Raw genomic sequence first — 17,250 nt, forward strand, 5'->3', positions numbered from 1 at the left:
GACACCCAGTTGGTGTCCAAAGAATCAGAGAATTGGTGTGAGGAAGAAAAAAAAAAAAACCCCAAACCCATACATTTGGTGGCAGACATCTTGTGAGTCAAACCAGCTTACTCCTGGTTAAATATTTCTTTCTAGTCTTACTATTTTATCTACTTGTAGAAAAAATAGTATTTAGCAAAATCTCATAGGTTCTCTGAGTGTGTATATGCACACACACATATGCAAGCGTGCTATCATGTGAGGTTTGGAATAATGATTTGGGTAGGTGTAGAAGTGAATCTGGGTTTTTTGTCCCTCAAACATTTCAGGTCTAGATTTAATATTGCTCTGTTATTTCTCCTCTGTATTCCTTACTTCTTTCAAGTAAACTTCAAGTTAATTCACTGCTTTTGCAAGCCGCTATCAACCTCACCCTATTCAGTTACCTCTCTACTTGGTTCTACAGATACTCTATTTTCTAACACATTCTGTAAGGCAGTGAAGATCAGGAATTGTTTTAATCCTTGAAGACATGGTAGGATTTACCATGTGATTTTAGGTAATCACTTAGACCAGAGGCTACACAGAAGAGAGATTTGAGGAAGGAGGCTAGAGGTATCTTGCACAAAAGCACAGTTTTGGAGTCAGCCAAACCTGAGTCCAAATCTAGCTTCTAATACTTATTGGCTGTACAACCTTAAACAAGTTACTTATGCTGTCCCAGCCTGCATTTCTTCATCAAGGGCTATCGTAATGGTTTTCAACTAAGTCATGTTTATGAAGTGCTTAATGTAAAGATTGGCACATATTATGCCCTCACAAATGGCAATGATTAAGTTTAATTGTCATGTTGTCATGTGAGTCATATGAATGTTTTTCATTTGGGTCTTAGCTAGATTTTTAAACCCTTTCTTGTCAGCATCTCTCTTATTTCCCACTAAGGGCACTGGATACAATGTCCATCCCCCAATCCTGACTAGAAGGTTATTCAAATGTCACCGCATTCCCACTGTGCAGCAAACTAATGTCAAAGGAATGTAGACTAGGACGGGATGGTCTCTGATACCCACTTCTTTTAGTTCCCCTGAGACCCCTTTCACTCTAGGCGGCCCCTTCCAGGCTCATACCTCATTCAATGCCACCGACTCACCACTCCTTACCTGCCCTCCTAAAACAAGTCCTTCATTAAAACTTGCTCTGCCACATCGTATCCTCTCCAGCTCTGTCTGCTTACTAATTCTTTCAATAAACTCAACAAACTTTTACTGAGTGCTTACAACATGCCACTAGCTGAGGAAACAAAATGAAAGCAGTACAGTCTTTATACTCCAGTAATTAATATTCTGCTTCTTCTTTGATACATTCAATGATTCTCAACCTCAGAATTAGAACCAACTGTTTGAAGTTTTAAAAACAGCAAATGCTTATGTCCCACCTAATTTAGTAAATCTGGGTGGGACTCAGATACATAAAATTTGTAAGCCCTCCTCAAGGATTTTACTGAATAGCCACAGTAAAGTAGAACCACAGGATGTGTTGAAAATGGAAAGATGATAGGAATCTGCAAGTGTTGGGTGGACTTCATATTGGAGGTTTAAATTGTATGCTGAGGGATGAGTAGTTTTCTAGGCAAAGAGAACTCCAGGAAAAGGAAAAGCATAATGCCTGAGCCTAAGCCATATGAATTTATCAGTATCATTTTCACTAATACCCTCATGGAAGAGGGTTAGAAGACTCATTTATGAATACCATCTGTGCATGAACTATCAATTTCTGGGGAAAATACCCTTACTCTGGGTCTTGTGTGCTCTCCTTCTCTCCCCTCCCACCTGCTTTCATCTCCCTTCCTCTTAACTCATGGTTGGAATGTCCCAACAACATGGGGCCTGTCACTGTTCTAGCTCAACCCCCTTCTCCACTTAATCATCAAACACTTTCTCCATCTTACTCAGAAAATAGCTGAGCCCCTTTGAGGGCAGCAAGAGCACAGCGCATAATGGAGGAAATGCCCAGTGCAGGGGCGAGAACTGGGTGAAAGCCTCAGTGTCACCCACAGTGTTTCTCCCTTTCCTCTTCCTTGAGGCTTCTCCTGTATGTGGCTGGGGAAATCCAGACCAGTCATCTCTGAAAACTTTTGAATTAAAAGCTTGATCTTCCACTAAAGTTGCTTTTGGTGAGGAGAGTTGGCTGAAGCAACTGTCCCCGCCCACAACTAATACTCATGCACTTATCTACTTAAACCCTGCAAAATGATCTGTCCTCTCAGAAAAAAATATACCATCCCTGTAAGCCTCTAAATTAGTCAAAATGACAAACTCAGACTTCAGAAGCGTGTTTACATGCAACACTTATGTCTGGCATACTCTTTCCATAAGGTCCCCTGGCTAGTCACCAGTCACCTATTAAAGATTATCACCCCAGGGCATCTGGGTGGCTCAGTCGGTTGAGCATCCAACTCTTGATTTCAGCTCAGGTCATGATCCCAGGTCGTGGGATTGAGCCCTATGTCAGACTCCATACTGAGAATGGAGCCTGATTAAGATTCCCTCCCCCCCTCTTTCTCTCTCTCTCTCTCCCTCCCTCCTTCCCTCCCTCCTTCCCTCTCCCCCTTTCCCCTGCTCATGCTCTCTCTCTCTCTCAAAAGAAAAAAAAAGACTAACACCCACTTCTCCTCCCACACTCCTGAGTATTCATGAGGAGACAGGGAGATCTGGCCCATCCTCTTACCAGGTCATTTAAAACATTTATCAAAAAGCTTAATTTGAAGAATATAATCAATAACTAGTATTAAGGAGTTCCTGGGTGGCTGAATCAGTTAAGTGTCTGACTTTGGGTCAGGTCATGATCTCATGTGCTGACAGCTCAGAGCCTGGAGCCTGCTTTGGATTCTGTGTATCCCACTCTTGCTGCCCATACCCCACTTGTGCTCTGTCTCTCCCTCTCTCAAAAATAAACCTTAAAATAAATAGCTAGTATTAAATCAACAGATGGATTGTGAAAGCTGAAAATTCCCTGTGGCGCCAAAGTCCCATCTTTTGAATGCTCCCCACCTCGGTCATGGTTGTTTTTGAGATTAGGAATCTTTCTGCACCGGCTTCTGTTTATACCCTCCTCCAGTGTTCTCTGATCCACTTGTGCCTCTGGCTCTGGTCTTGGACCTCAGCTGTGGGCTCCACTTCTAGTTCTGCCATCTCAGTCACATTTTCAGTTGAGCACTCAGCAACTTAAAATATTTGAAACCCACATCTTACATGCAGAATACTCAAACTCTTAACTGACAGGAAGTGCAAAATCTGTACTTAAGTTCCCTTGGTGCAGTTGTCTTTTCTTCTCTTTGATCCAGTGACTCCGTCTATCACATGGTTTGGGGTTGTTGTTTTTTTTTTTCCCCCAGAAGTGGACTTGACTTTGGGATTGGTACCCTTAGAAGATTCTCCCCAATCCCTTCTTCCTATTGACTCACAGAGCTCCATCCCTACCCAATGATGACAGCTCTAATAGGCTGAATAGTGACACCCCAAGATATCCCTGAAAATGTTGGCTTATTTGAAAAGAGTCTTTGTGGACGTGATTAAATTAAGGGTATTGAGATGAGAAGATTATCCTGGATTGTTTGGGTGGGCTCTAAATGCAATCACAAGTGTACTCCTAAGAGAGAGTCAGGGAGAGATTTGACACAGAAAGAAGGTGCTGTGAAATGGAACACAGAGATTTGAAGGTGCTGACCTTAAAGATTGGAGTGACACAGCCATACAACCAGAAATGTTGAAAAGTTATTCAAAAGCTGGAAGAGACAAGGGACAGATTCTACCATAGAGCCCTCTCCCAGAAGGAGGGTGATCCTGCTCACACCTTGATTTCAGCCCAGCCATTTATGTCTTTTATACTTTTCTGTATTTAATTTAAAGATATACACAGGGAGGCACCTGGGTGACTCAGTCGGTTGAGTATTCGACTTCAGTTCAGGTCATGATCTCACAGTTTGTGGGTTCAAGCCCCAAGTTGGGCTCTGTGCTGACAGCTCAGAACCTGGAGCCTGCTTCAGATTCTGTGTCTCCCTCTCTCTCTGCCCCTTCCTGGCTCACACTCTGTCTCTCTCTCTGTCTCTGTCTCTGTCTCTCTCTCTCTGTCTCAAAAATAAACATTAAAAAAAAAAAAGCCTGGCACAAGAACAGACACTCAGATCAATGGAACAGAATAGAGAACTCAAAAATGGACCCACAAACGTATGGCCAACTAATCTTTGACAAAGCAGAAAAGAATATCCAATGGAATAAAGACAGTCTCTTCAGGGGCGCCTGGGTGGCTCAGTCGGTTGAGCGTCCGACTTCGGCTCAGGTCATGATCTCACAACTCATGAGTTCGAGCCCCGCGTCGGGCTCTGTGCTGACAGCTGGGAGCCTGGAGACTGTTTCGGATTCTGTGTCTCCCTCTCTCTCTTCCCCTCCCCTGCTCATACTCTGTCTCTCTCTCTGTCTCAAAAATAAATAAAACACTAAAAAAAAAAAAGTCTTTTCAGCAAGTGGTGCTGGGAAAACTGGACAGCAACATTCAAAAGAATGAACCTGGACCACTTTCTTACACCATACACAAAAATAAACTCAAAATGGATGAAAGACCTCAATGTAAGACAGATAACCATCAAAATCCTTGAGGAGAAAGCAGGCAAAAACCTCTTTGATCTTGGACTCAGCAACTTCTTACTCAACACATCTCCGGAGGCAAGGGAAACAAAAGCAAAAATGAACTATTGCACAGTGAAGGAAACAATCAGCAAAACTAAAAGGCAACCGACAGAATGTGAGAAGATATTTGCAAATGACATATCAGATAAAGAGTTAGTATCCAAAATCTATAAAGAACTTATCAAACTCAACATCCAAAAAACAAATAATCCAGTGAAGAAATGGGCAAAAGACATGAATAGACACTTCTCCAAGGAAGACATCCAGATGGCCAACCAACACATGAAAAAATGCTCAACATCACTCATCATCAGGGAAATACAAATCAAAACCACAATGAGATACCACCTCACACCTGTCAGAATGGCTAACATTAACAACTCAGGCAACAACAAATGTTGGCGAGGATGCGGAGAAAAAGGATCTGTTTTGCATTGTTGGTGGCAATGCAAGCTGGTGCAGCCACTCTGGAAAACAGTGTGGATGTACCTCAAAAAACTAAAAATAGAACTACCCTACAACCCAGCAATTGCACTACTAGGCATTTATCCACGGGATACAGGTGTGCTGTTTCGAAGGGACACGTGCACCCCCATGTTTATAGCAGCACTATCAACAATAGCCAAAGTATGGAAAGAGCCCAAATGTCCATCGATGGATGAATGGATAAAGAAGATGTGGTACATATATACAATGGAGTATTACTTGGCAATCAAAAAGAATGAAATCTTGCCATTTACACCTACATGGATGGAACTGGAAGGTATTATGCTAAGTGAAATTAGTCAGAGAAAGACAAAAATCATATGACTTCCCTCATATGAGGACTTTAAGAGACAAAACAGATGAACATAAGGGAAGGGAAGCAAAAATAATATAAAAACAGGGAGGGGGACAAAACAGAAGAGACTCATAAATATGGAGAACAAACTGAGGGTTGCTGGAGGGGTAGTGGGAGGGGGCATGGGCTAAATGGGTAAGGGGCACTAAGGAATCTACTCCTGAAATCATTGTTGCACTATATGCTAATTTGGATGTAAATTTTAAAAAATAAAAAATAAAATTAAAAAAAAAAACCCAACATCTTTACTAAATAAATAAATAAATAAAAAGATACATACAGGGTCCCCTGGGTAACTCAGTTGGCTAAGTGTCCAACTCTTGGTTTCAGCTCAGGTCATGATCTCATGGTTCCTGAGACCAAGCCTGAGCATCAGGCTCCTTGCTGAGTGTGGAGTCTACTTAAGATTCTCTCTCCCTCTGCCCCTCCCCCACTTACAGGCACATGCTCTCTCTCAAAAATAAATATATAAATTTTTAAAAAATAAAATATTAAATAAATATATTTATAAACATATTAAAATTGTACTCAAAGAAACAATGAAATGATTTTTATTACATGCAAAGAAAAAAGAGTAAAATACTTCTGTATTACTTGAAAGTTTATGGTGAGAATACATTTAGTTATTACTTATGGAACTTTTAAAAACAGACTGCCAGTATATAGACTAAAATATCAAAAGTAACTAATCCCTGGATGGTAGGGTTCTAAATGACTTATTCTTCTGTAAAATTTTTCTCTATTTTCTAAGCTCACAACAATGTAATGCTAATACTTACATAATTAAAAATTGTAAAGAAAAAATTTTGACATAGATCATTTACTGACACTGAAAAAGTCCCACAAATACATTAGTAAGTGGGGGAGGGGGGGAAGCTACAAAACAATGTAAATATCATGGTAATTTTTACTTTAAAATATGCACATATACAGCCAGACAGTAAAAGTGCATACATCACAATGTTAATAATGCTTATCTTTGGTACAATCATGTCTAATTTTTGTTTTACATTATGTTTTTGGCATCTTCAAATATTCTGTGTTAATTATGAATTTTGTAATGAGATAAAATTCTTATTAAATAAGACAAGTTAAAAGCACATAAATGATAGAATAAAGGTTGACTTGGGTTAGAACACATAGACCTTCATGGAAGAATATCAGATGGCATGTTAGTATAATAATGTAGCTCCTATAGGGGCGCCTGGGTGGCTCAGTCAGTTGGATTTCCAACTTCAGCTCAGGTCATGATCTTGCAGTGTGAGATCGAGCCCCGTGTCAGGCTCTGTGCTGACAGCTCAGATCCTGACACTGCTTCAGATTCTGTGTCTCCCTCTCTCTCTGTCCCTCCCCCACTCACACTCTATCTCTGAAAAATGAATAAATCTTTTTTTTTTAATTTTTTTTTAATGTTTATTTATTTTTGAGACAGAGAGAGACAGAGCATGAACAGCGGAGGGTCAGAGAGAGTGAGACACAGAATCGGAAGCAGGCTCCAGGCTCCGAGCTGTCAGCACAGAGCCCGACATGGGGCTCGAACTCACAGACCATGAGATCATGACCTGAGCCAAAGTCGGACGCTTAACCGACTGAGCCACCCAGGCGCCCCTGAATAAATCTTTAAAAAATTTAAAAAAAAACAAAACCCGCAACTCTTATAACTGGATCATGGAAGACAGTTTTTAAAAATGCTTTCTGAATGTATGATACAAAAATAAGGTTAAAATTGTGCCTTTCTGTCACCCACAGACTAGGGTAAGTCCAACACCTGCATAGGCTGCCTGCTTTCCCAGAGATTTGCACCTAAACACCACTGTGACTAGGTATACAGTGAGTTTACAGTATTGTCATCTCTCTTCCGTAAGTCATTCACAGGTCTCCTTTATTTCTGTGGTTAAACACCTTTCCAGGGTCCTAGATTCATGCCATTGATCTTGGTATTTCCAGCTCCTCACTCCTAAATTGAGGGCCAGGTCTTTCCAAGAAGATAGCCTTCATTTTAGAGAAGGTACGTGCCTCACAGTTGGCCTTGCATTTCTTCAAATTCCAGGCTTCTGCTGATGAGACTGTTTTGGTCCCAGAAGTGAATCCTGGCCAAGACTAGGTCCTCTCCTCCACCATGAGGGATGGAGCTGCACCACTGTGAAGCTGAGTGCTTTTGTATTCACAGCCTTTCAAGGATACCTTCTCTGGTGTCAGAAATAGTCCTCTGACTCTGCCTGTTGGCAATCAGTAGCTGAAGCTTCGAGCAAGATCTCTCTCAGCAAGAATTCTGCCCATGATAATACTGCCCCCTAAATCCTAGTGCCCTGTGTGACCACACCAGATACAAATCTTGTAGTTAGGTAGAACAATCTGACCAGGATCCTGAATCACACATGTAGCTATGACAAGCTTCTCACCAGACACATGTACCATTATCTTTATTGCCAGCTCATGCTGGTTCCAAATCCTATCAGGCTGGACAATGTGGACTCCTCAATATTTTTGCCCTTCTAACTCAAAATGTCCCAGACACCAATCCCAAGGCAAAGAAGAGGTGAAAAGATATGAGCATTACAAGATGTAAACAAAGCTAAGAGTCCCCAGAGATGATTGACGGGAAAATATCTTCTCAGCCCACTTCCGTTTATAATGACTTTCTTCCTCCAACAGAATCTGCAGAATCAATGTTGCTATAAAATCTCCAATTTGTTTTAGATTCACTTCAGAGTTCCTTTTTCTTTGGAATGAGGGACAGAAACCCTGAGCTCCCCCTGGAGGTAGGAGTGTGCTAGTAAGAGTCTCCTTGGACTTGCTCTTGACTCTTCCTACCCAGTTCATTTTTTTTTTTTTAATGTTTATTTATTTTAGAGAGAGAGACAGACACAGAGCGTGAGTAGGGGAGGGGCAGAGAGAGAGGGAGACAGAATCTGAAGCAGGCTCCAGGCACTGTGCACTGTCAGCACAAAGCCCGATGCGGGGCTCAAACTCACAAACTGAGATCATGACCTGAGCCGAAATCAGATGCTTAACCGACTGTGCCACCCAGACGCCCCTCTACCCAGTTCATCTTAACACAAACCTAGTTAACTTGCTTACTTTCACCCATTTCCAGTCAGCTTCTGGTGACCTGTCTGCAATCTCCATAACATCTGACTGGGACTTCTATCCTCTTTGTATTTTAGCTATTCTAATCCTTTTTTTTTTTAAGTTTATTTATTTATTTTGAAAGACAGAGAGGGTGTGCACAAACACATATGTGTTTGTGTGCTTTCATAAGTGGGGGAGGGGCAGAGAGAGAGAGAGAGAGAGAGAGAGAATCTCAAGCAGACTCTTTGTTGTCAGCACAGAGCCAAAAAGGGGCTCGATCCCAAGAACTGTGAGATCATGACCTTAGCCAAAACCAAGAGTCCAACGCTTAACCAACTGAGCCACCCAGGTGCCCCTTAGCTACTCTAATCTTAAAGTAGAAAGTACTCCTTGCCTAGCTGCATAAACAGTATTGTCTATGTGTCCATCTTGTCTCAGATTTTTCTCCTTTAATGCAAGTGCTTTGTTAGTCATTTGATTCCTCTTGTCATCTCTCCAACATGTTCCCTTCCTCTTTATCCTTGTTATTGCTCTTCATCTTACCTAGAATTTTTTTCCTATCCTCAGCCCTTGTCTCTTTGTGAAAATCTTTTCCACTCATCAAAAGCCCAAGTCCCAGCTTCCCCACACCCCCCTCTGAAATCCTGTAGAACTTGTTTACAAAGCATTTATGTATGCTGCTTTGTATTTTAGTTATCTCTACATAGTTTATCTTACTCTATCCAACCAAATGTCTAGCATAGTGTCAAGGTCTAGTGTGCCATAATCATTAGATAAATGTTGAATTAAATTGTTGAAGGATGATTTCAAACAACCCATTTTCAAAGAACAGATAACTGCACTGTTGAAAAATGAAGGAAAGCAGGAGACAGGAAGAAGAGAAAAGGAACTGGAAGACAAAGGGCCTGAGGATCTGAGGATCTCGGGGTGCTATAGAGAGAACACTGGGATCAGGATATAAGGATCAGGAACCTGGGCTCAAGTCCCACGTGGCTGTTAATGACCTAAACGACCACAGAGCTGCTCTCTAGAAAATCAAGGCAGTGGGTTATATGAATTTCCAAGTTTATCATCACGATGAAATTGTATGACCATCACCCCATTTAGGCTCCTGATAGCTGACCAAACAAGATAGTGTTCAGACTGCACCTCCTCAGAGCCTAATGTAATATGTGTGCTAATAAATGTTAGTTTCTCTTTTCTTCACACATAATGGGAACATTATGCAACATTCTCAACTTTAGCAAAAGTTTGCCTTCTTTATCCACTGAGGACAGACCCACACAGGAATATTTGCCTGATAATATGGCAATAGAGAACTATACAACTTGTTTAAACAAAAATACTGCAGAAACATTTGTTTTCTTCTCTAGATGTGTACTTTATGGAAGAATTTTTTGGTGCCTGGTTCTCTCCATTAGGCTGAATATGTTTTCTTATCATTTTTTCTTCTAGCTCTCACCATGTGCCATTTTAGGTACAAGCTTCCATTCCAGCAACTGAAAGGAAACTGAAAAAAAGTTATGCCAATACAAATTCTTAGTCAACTACATCACACTGTCTGGGAAGATGTGGAAATTATTTGACAAAGATTGTTCTACATGGTAAGCAACAAAGAAGGGTAACATTTGGAAGGCAATAAAAAATGTCAAAGAGTTTAAATAAAGTATACCAGGAAAATAAACAAACTCCAAGGAATTAAACGAAGGATTCTTGAGCCTAGGACAGTTGCAGATGTTGAGATTAATATGTATAACAACAACCCACTTACCAAGGATTTTAGAGAAATGAGGACTTCTACCTGTGGGACTTTTAGAATTCACTGAAGTTTAATTCTTTGCATTTTTAGAAAGCTGATTTAATTTGACTATTTTATTTTGATGTTTTCCTGACTTAAGAGAATTCCAAACTCCCCTCAGTCCCTGCAGATACGCTGTGTTCTTTCACTCCTCTGTGCCTTTGTGGGTGCTGTTTCCTCCTCCTGCCTTTCCCCTCTCCTCCTCATCCTTCAAAACCTATTTTAAATCTCTGTGAAGACAAGCCTGACTCCACTCAGCAAAGTAAGTTGCTCTCACTGCTGTCCAATAGTCTTGACCCGTAGCTCTATTATTTTCACAATCACCTTGGCCCTGGCTGGGTGAATGCCAGGTGCACCCAGTTGAAGATCAGCCTGGGAAGTGAGGAGGATACTGATTAGGAGAGCAGTGCTGTGCTCAATTATGAGAAGTTAGGGGCCTTTCTTTACTGAGCATCTACTGCTATGTTCTGTGTTAAAAGAAAAAAAAAGAAAGAAAGAAACCTTATGAAATGTTTTCTTTTAATGCTGTCCTGAGTATATTCTGAGAGGCTCTTAATAGAAGCCAAATTGTGTGGGGGGTTGGGGAGTGCAGGGGTATCTAAGAGGAGGAGGGTGCTAAAATAGGAGGGGGAAAAAAAAAGAATCCTCAGTCTCAGAAGACTTTGAAAGAAGTGAGGTCTAAGTTTACCCACTCCCACACCTTCACTTAGTTATCCTCCTACAGGTCTTTACATTTTAGCTTCCTCAGGAAAGTGTGTCATGCTTTTTCTGATGAGAACAATCATCACATCTTATACCTCTCACTTCCAGCATTTACCACAGTTGTAAATCTATATGTAGATGTGATTCTTTGACGGATGTCTGTTTTTATCACTAGGCTCATGAGAATAGGGACTCACATCAGGTTTTTAATCACCACTATTCCCTAAGTCCTAGGATAGGCCTGGCACATAATGGGATTTCAATATTTGTAGAGTCAATGAATAATGTTGCATGAAAGGCAATAAGGGAAAGGGAATTGAAATACAGATTTAAAGGGACCATTTAAATTAACTCAGCAGTATTGCTGATGATCAACATGGTGTGATCAATATAATGATCAAGGGTGTGAGAGGTTTTTTCCTACTGACATCATATATCTGATGTCTTTTTCAACACTACCTCCCCAATTCTCCGACACCAGCTGGGTGACCAGCAATTCAATTCAGTTCTGGCATAATTTACTTGGAGTTGGCATCAGACCCCATAAGTTAAAGGACTCAGCCCCATGAAACTGCCTCCACTTTCAGATGCCCGTTGCAAGTCTCTGGCCACCTGTACCTTGGATCCACCAGATACAAATTGAGGATTCCTATGACCCTTTCCTCAGGTTTGATGTTTTGCTAAAATGGCTCACAGAACCTAAGACAGCATATTACTTACATTTACTGCTTTATTATGAAGGATACAAATGAACAGCCAGATGTAGAGGTACATAGAATAAGGTCTGGAAGGGTCCCAAGCACAGGAGCTTCTGTCCCTGTGGAATTGGGGTATGTCATGCTCCCAGCACTTTGAAGTGTTCACCAGCCTGGGAACTCTCTGGGCCTCATTATTTACAGGCTTTTATGGAGGTTTCCTTACATAAGCACGATTGATTAAATCATTGGTTGTTGGTGATCAACCTTAATCTTCAGTCCCTTTCCCCCTATCAGGAGGTGGGGCTGAAATTTCCAAGCTTCTAATCTAGGCTTGATCTTTCTGGCCTCCAGCCCCCTTGCTAAAGCTATCTAAAGGCTCGCCAAGATTGGCCTCCTTGAAAGAGGCTCCTATCACCCTTATCCCAGGAAATTCCAAGGATTTTAGGAGTTCTGTGCCAGAACCAGGAACAAAACCAAATATGTTTCTGTGATACCGCAGGGTGGGAATGAATTTAAGGATGTAAATGTAAGGGTATATACAGTCAATAAGTTAATTGTAATGAAGATGCCAACAATGTACTGAGGTTTCAAAGGATAATAAGTCATTAGGTTACACTTGCATTTCATCACAATTTATTTTCCACTAACTTCTTCTGTAGAAATTAGTGACATCATATGTCTCCACTCAGTAATTATAGCACTCCCCATTTTATGTAATAAAATAACATCTTACTCAGAGTCATTTATTTGATAATCAGATATTACAGACACTCATGAGAATGGGTGGCTAAATTAAATATTCTGACACTGTTTTCTGGGAAGAGAGAAATGAGTGCCTTTTAACAACCTTGAGCCCCACATAAGACCTATGAATTTAGATCTGAACTTTCTTTGTTTCTCCTATTCTCCAACACTTAACATATCAAAAAAACACCACTTTCCAGCACAAACTATAAGTTGATAATTTAAGGTAATAAATGAGACCCTGTCAATCTATATATGGCTGCTCAAAATTGTTGCCGATAGGGTAACAGAAAGCAAATCATGTATAATCTGTTGATTGAGACATTCATTCATTCCCTTGAGTATTTGTTGAAAGCCTTCTATATTCCTGATACTAGGTTTATAGGAGACCTCTATGATCAAGTGAAAAGAGGTCTATTGGATATACACAAAACTCAACACATAACCTGCCCGAAAGAAGTTCCCAATCTTGTTAGAACAAAAGATGATAGAACAAATTTTAGAACAAAATCTATAATTAGATACTAAGATGGAACAGCATTCTATAGACGTGTGGGGAAAAGGGCAACCAAATCAGATTAGGGAATCAGGGAAGGTTTCCTGGGAAGCTAAATTTTGAAAAGGATGAATTTGGAAGAAGAAAGTATTTTAAGCAAAAGGAAACATATGTGAAAAAGATCACAGCCTAATCAGTAAACTACCAGTAATTCACTACAGGTCTTTACTCAAATACTTTCAACTTACAAACATTCAAAAATACAAAGCTTGGGGCACCTGGGTGGCTCAGTCGGTTAAGTGTCCGGCTTTGGCTCAGGTCATGATCTCACAGTTTGTGAGTTTAAGCCCCACATCGGGCTCTATGCTGACAGCTCAGAGCCTGGAACCTGCTTCAGATTCTGAGTGTCTCTCTCTCTCTGCCCCTGCCCTGCTTGTGCTTTGTCTATCTCTCAAAAATAAGTAAACCTTAAAAAAATTTAAAAAAAAAAAAACCAAAGCTCAGCTTCCAAGCAAAGGTGCATCAACTCTTTCAGACATGCCAGAAGGAGTTAGTGGTCATGTGAGGTCATGTCAGTCCTAATCACGTGATCATTGGGTTATTCCTTAATCCATTTAATTATTCCACTGGGCTATTCTTTAATCCATTGAATTAATTCCTTAACTTGCAAACTCAAATACCTACCAGGAGTACAGCTGGCAGGGTGGGGCCTGAGGTGAACTGGAGCGTGAGGTGTGAGGTGAACTGTGTCCAGCTATGGGGAAGAGTGGCCCCAGGCGCTAGCGGATTTTACCCTGCCAGAATGTAGCCTCAGTGATGCCATTGCTCTCTCAAGGCAAACTAGAGACCTTCTTCAATTTTGAATTGTTGTTCAATTTTGAATTGTTGACAACTAATTGAAGTTTTTAAAATTGTGTGCAGGCCAAGCAAAAAATGTATGCAGGCTAACTTCAGTCTGCTGACCATCACTTTGTGACCTTTGATATTTGTATGTTTGGTGTGTTTGCTTTAATTTTCAATGTTTTACAAAAATTACAAACGTTTTTCAGAAGAAGGAACAGATGCAACTAGAATATTAATAGTGTTGGTAGGAAGTGGTAGGAAGAGACATGGAGTTAGTATAGAAACAACAATAGATGTAGTAAACAATTAAAAATAATAAATGTGTATACTTAAGGGATAAATTGTTTCACTGATAGTAACAATTCTGAAGAACAAAGATCCAATCATTCAATCATGTCCATGTACCTATGCCATCAAAAATAATGAACAAGATGAAGAGTAATTGTCAAAATGAAAGGCTTTAAGAATGTGCAGCTGGAGAGGTGCCTGGGTGGCCTGGTCGGTTAAGCATCTGTCTTCAGCTCAGGTCATAATCTCACAGTTGGTGAGTTCGAGCACCATGTCAGGCTCTGTGCTGACAGCTCAGACCCTGGAGTCTGCTTTGGATTCTGGGTCCCCATCTCTTCTCTGCCCCAACCCTGCTCTCACTCTGTCTCTCAAAAATAAATAAACGTTAAAAAATAAAAATTAAAATAAAAAAAAAAGTGCAGGTGGGGGAGGGAAATCAATGTCAGTTGTCTAAATAAAGTAATTTCTAGGGGCACCTGGGTGGCTCAAAGGTTAAGCTCCTGACTTTTCATTTTGGCTCAGGTCATGATCTCACAGTTCCCGAGATGGAGCCACACATCGGGCTCTGTGCTGACAGATTGGAGGCTGGAGCCTGCTTTGGATTCTGTGTCTCCCTCTCTCTCTGCCCCTCCCCCCACTTGCTTTCTCTCTCACACACTCTCTCTCTCTCAAAAATCAATAAACATTTTAAAAAAAAGTTAATTCTGGACAAACGCAAGCATTTGTTCAGGAACTCTGCTGGACATGGTAAAATTGCTGCTCCTGAAACTTTGGACACAGTCACAGTGAAATTCCATTAAGGATGTTAGAGCTGCCAAGGAGTTTTCTACACTTGCAGCCATCCCCAAGGAGGGGGACCACCTGCCTCAACATATGGTCAAAATGGTAGAAGAGAAAGTCGATAGACTGCACATACGATAGGAGAAAAGAGCATGTCTGATTTGTGATTTTAAAAACAAACTAATTGTTTTTTTAAGCAATAGTTGTAAATGTTTAAAAATTCAAGTAGTGTAAAAAGATATACAGTAGAAAACAAGTCTTTCTTCCTCCCTAGACCCCTAGTTCTTCTGCCTAGAAGTAACTGCTATTAATTATTCTTTTTTTTTAATGTTTGTCCGGTCCATCTAATTTCATTCTTAACCACTTCAAACATGTTTTTAATTTTTTTTTCATGTTTATTTATTTATTTTGAGAGAGAGAGAGACAGAGCATGAGCAGGTGAGGGGCAGACAGAAAGGAAGGGAGAGAATTCCAAGCAAGCTCTGCATTGTCAGTGCAGAGCCCGATGCAGGGCTTGAACCCACGAACTGTGAGATCATGACCAGAGCTGAAATCAAGAGTCGGATGCTTAAGCAACTGAGCCACCCAGGTGCCCCTTAAGAATTTCTTATGGGGTGGGAATGCAAGCTGGTGCAGCCACTCTGGAAAACAGTATGGAGGTTCCTTAAAAAACTAGAAATAGAACTACCCTATGACCCAGCAATTGCACTACTAGGTATTTATCCACGGGATACAGGTGTGCTGTTTCAAGGGACATGTGCACCCCCATGTTTATAGCAGCACTATCAACAATAGCGAAAGTATGGAAAGAGCCCAAATGTCCATCGACGGATGAATGGATAAAGAAGATGTGGTACATATATACAATGGAGTATTACTTGGCAATCAAAAAGAATGAAATCTTGCCATTTGCACCTACATGGATGGAACTGGAAGGTATTATGCTAAGTGAAATTAGTCAGTCAGAGAAAGACAAAAATTATGACTTCCCTCATATGAGGACTTTAAGAGACAAAACAGATGAACATAAGGGAAGGGAAGCAAAAATAATATAAAAACAGGGAGGGGGACAAAACAGAAGAGACTCATAAATATGGAGAACAAACTGAGGGTTACTGGAGGGGTTGTGGGAGGGGGTATGGTCCAAATGGGAAAGAGGCACTAAGGAATCTACTCCTGAAATCATTGTTGCACTATATGCTAACTAACTTGGATGTAAATTTAAAAAATAAAATAAAAAATAAAACAAGTTAATTAAAAAAAAAAAAAAAGAATTTCTTATGGGGGCACCTGGTTCTGTCAGACAGTAGAGCATGCAACTCTTGACCTTGGAGTTGTAAGCTTGAGCCCCATATTGGGGATAAAGTTTACTTAAAAATTATTTTTGAAGTTAAAAAAAAGAGTTTCCTATATTTCTTTTCATACAAATAAATGCATATTATACACTTATTTCTGCAACTTTTTTCCTATGTAATTATTTAATGTATTTTGGAGATTGTTCTATATTAATTCATGTAGATACACTTTATTCATTTTAAAAGCTACATATAAAGATACAGTGTAACTTATATAATCAATACTCCATTGATGGATTTATATTGTAGTCTTCTGCTATTATAAACAAGAAGACTGAGAAAAAAACACAGAGAGAGGCAAACCATAAGAGACGCTTAAATATAGAGACCAAACTGAAGGTTGATGGGGGGACACATGAGGGGGGTGGGTTAAAATGGGTGACTGACATTAAGAAGAGCACTTTTTGGGATGAGTGTAAGATGTGTAAGAGATGAATCATGGGGGTTCTACTCCTGAAGCCGAGACTACATTGTATGTTAACTAACTTGAGAATGAAAAACAAAACAAAACAAACAAACAAACAAAAAATTCACTTAAAACAATAAATCTGTCTGGTTTGAAAATTTCAAAGAATCTATTTGGTCAACTACATCCTAGGCCTGCAAGCCTAAACACCTCTTAGTCCTGTTGGGCTTGGGAACAAGTGAACCTAAGAACAGCCACTTGGAAATGAACTTGTGCATACGTATAGAAGAATCTGTGTCTGGAAAGAAGGTAAATGTGGCAGGATGACTAGCGATGAGATTGAATTCAAAATTAGTGAGATCATTAAGGCCCCATGGGATAACCTAAGGAATTTGATCTTCCCTGCAAAGATAGCCAGAACAACTGACTCGTTTCAAGCAGAATGATGACATAACTCTACTTATGTTTTAGAAAACTTACTGCAACAACAATGAGAATAGATTGGAGGGAACCAGAAAAGAAGTAGAAAGAGAAGAAGAGAGACAATTCAAGTTATCCAGGAA

The 17,250-nt window shown here is 40.3% G+C and overlaps 1 protein-coding gene across 9 annotated transcripts in view; it reads left to right on the plus strand.

Moving 5' to 3' along the window:
• EED (embryonic ectoderm development) overlaps nucleotides 1-17,250 on the plus strand; it is a 192,238-nt gene that overhangs the window by 122,291 nt on the left and 52,697 nt on the right. For all 9 annotated transcript variants that reach the window (XM_053900164.1, XM_053900168.1, XM_053900165.1 and 6 more), the window contains one exon: nucleotides 10,033-10,181. In XM_053900164.1, coding sequence (XP_053756139.1) covers nucleotides 10,179-10,181 — 3 coding nt within the window. In that variant the 5' untranslated portion in view covers nucleotides 10,033-10,178. The remainder of the gene's footprint in view (nucleotides 1-10,032; nucleotides 10,182-17,250) is intronic.

Source organism: Panthera pardus, unplaced genomic scaffold (genome assembly GCF_024362965.1).
Source record: "Panthera pardus isolate Hobbes unplaced genomic scaffold, ASM2436296v1 HiC_scaffold_12, whole genome shotgun sequence".
Classification (NCBI taxonomy): Eukaryota; Metazoa; Chordata; class Mammalia; order Carnivora; family Felidae; genus Panthera; species Panthera pardus.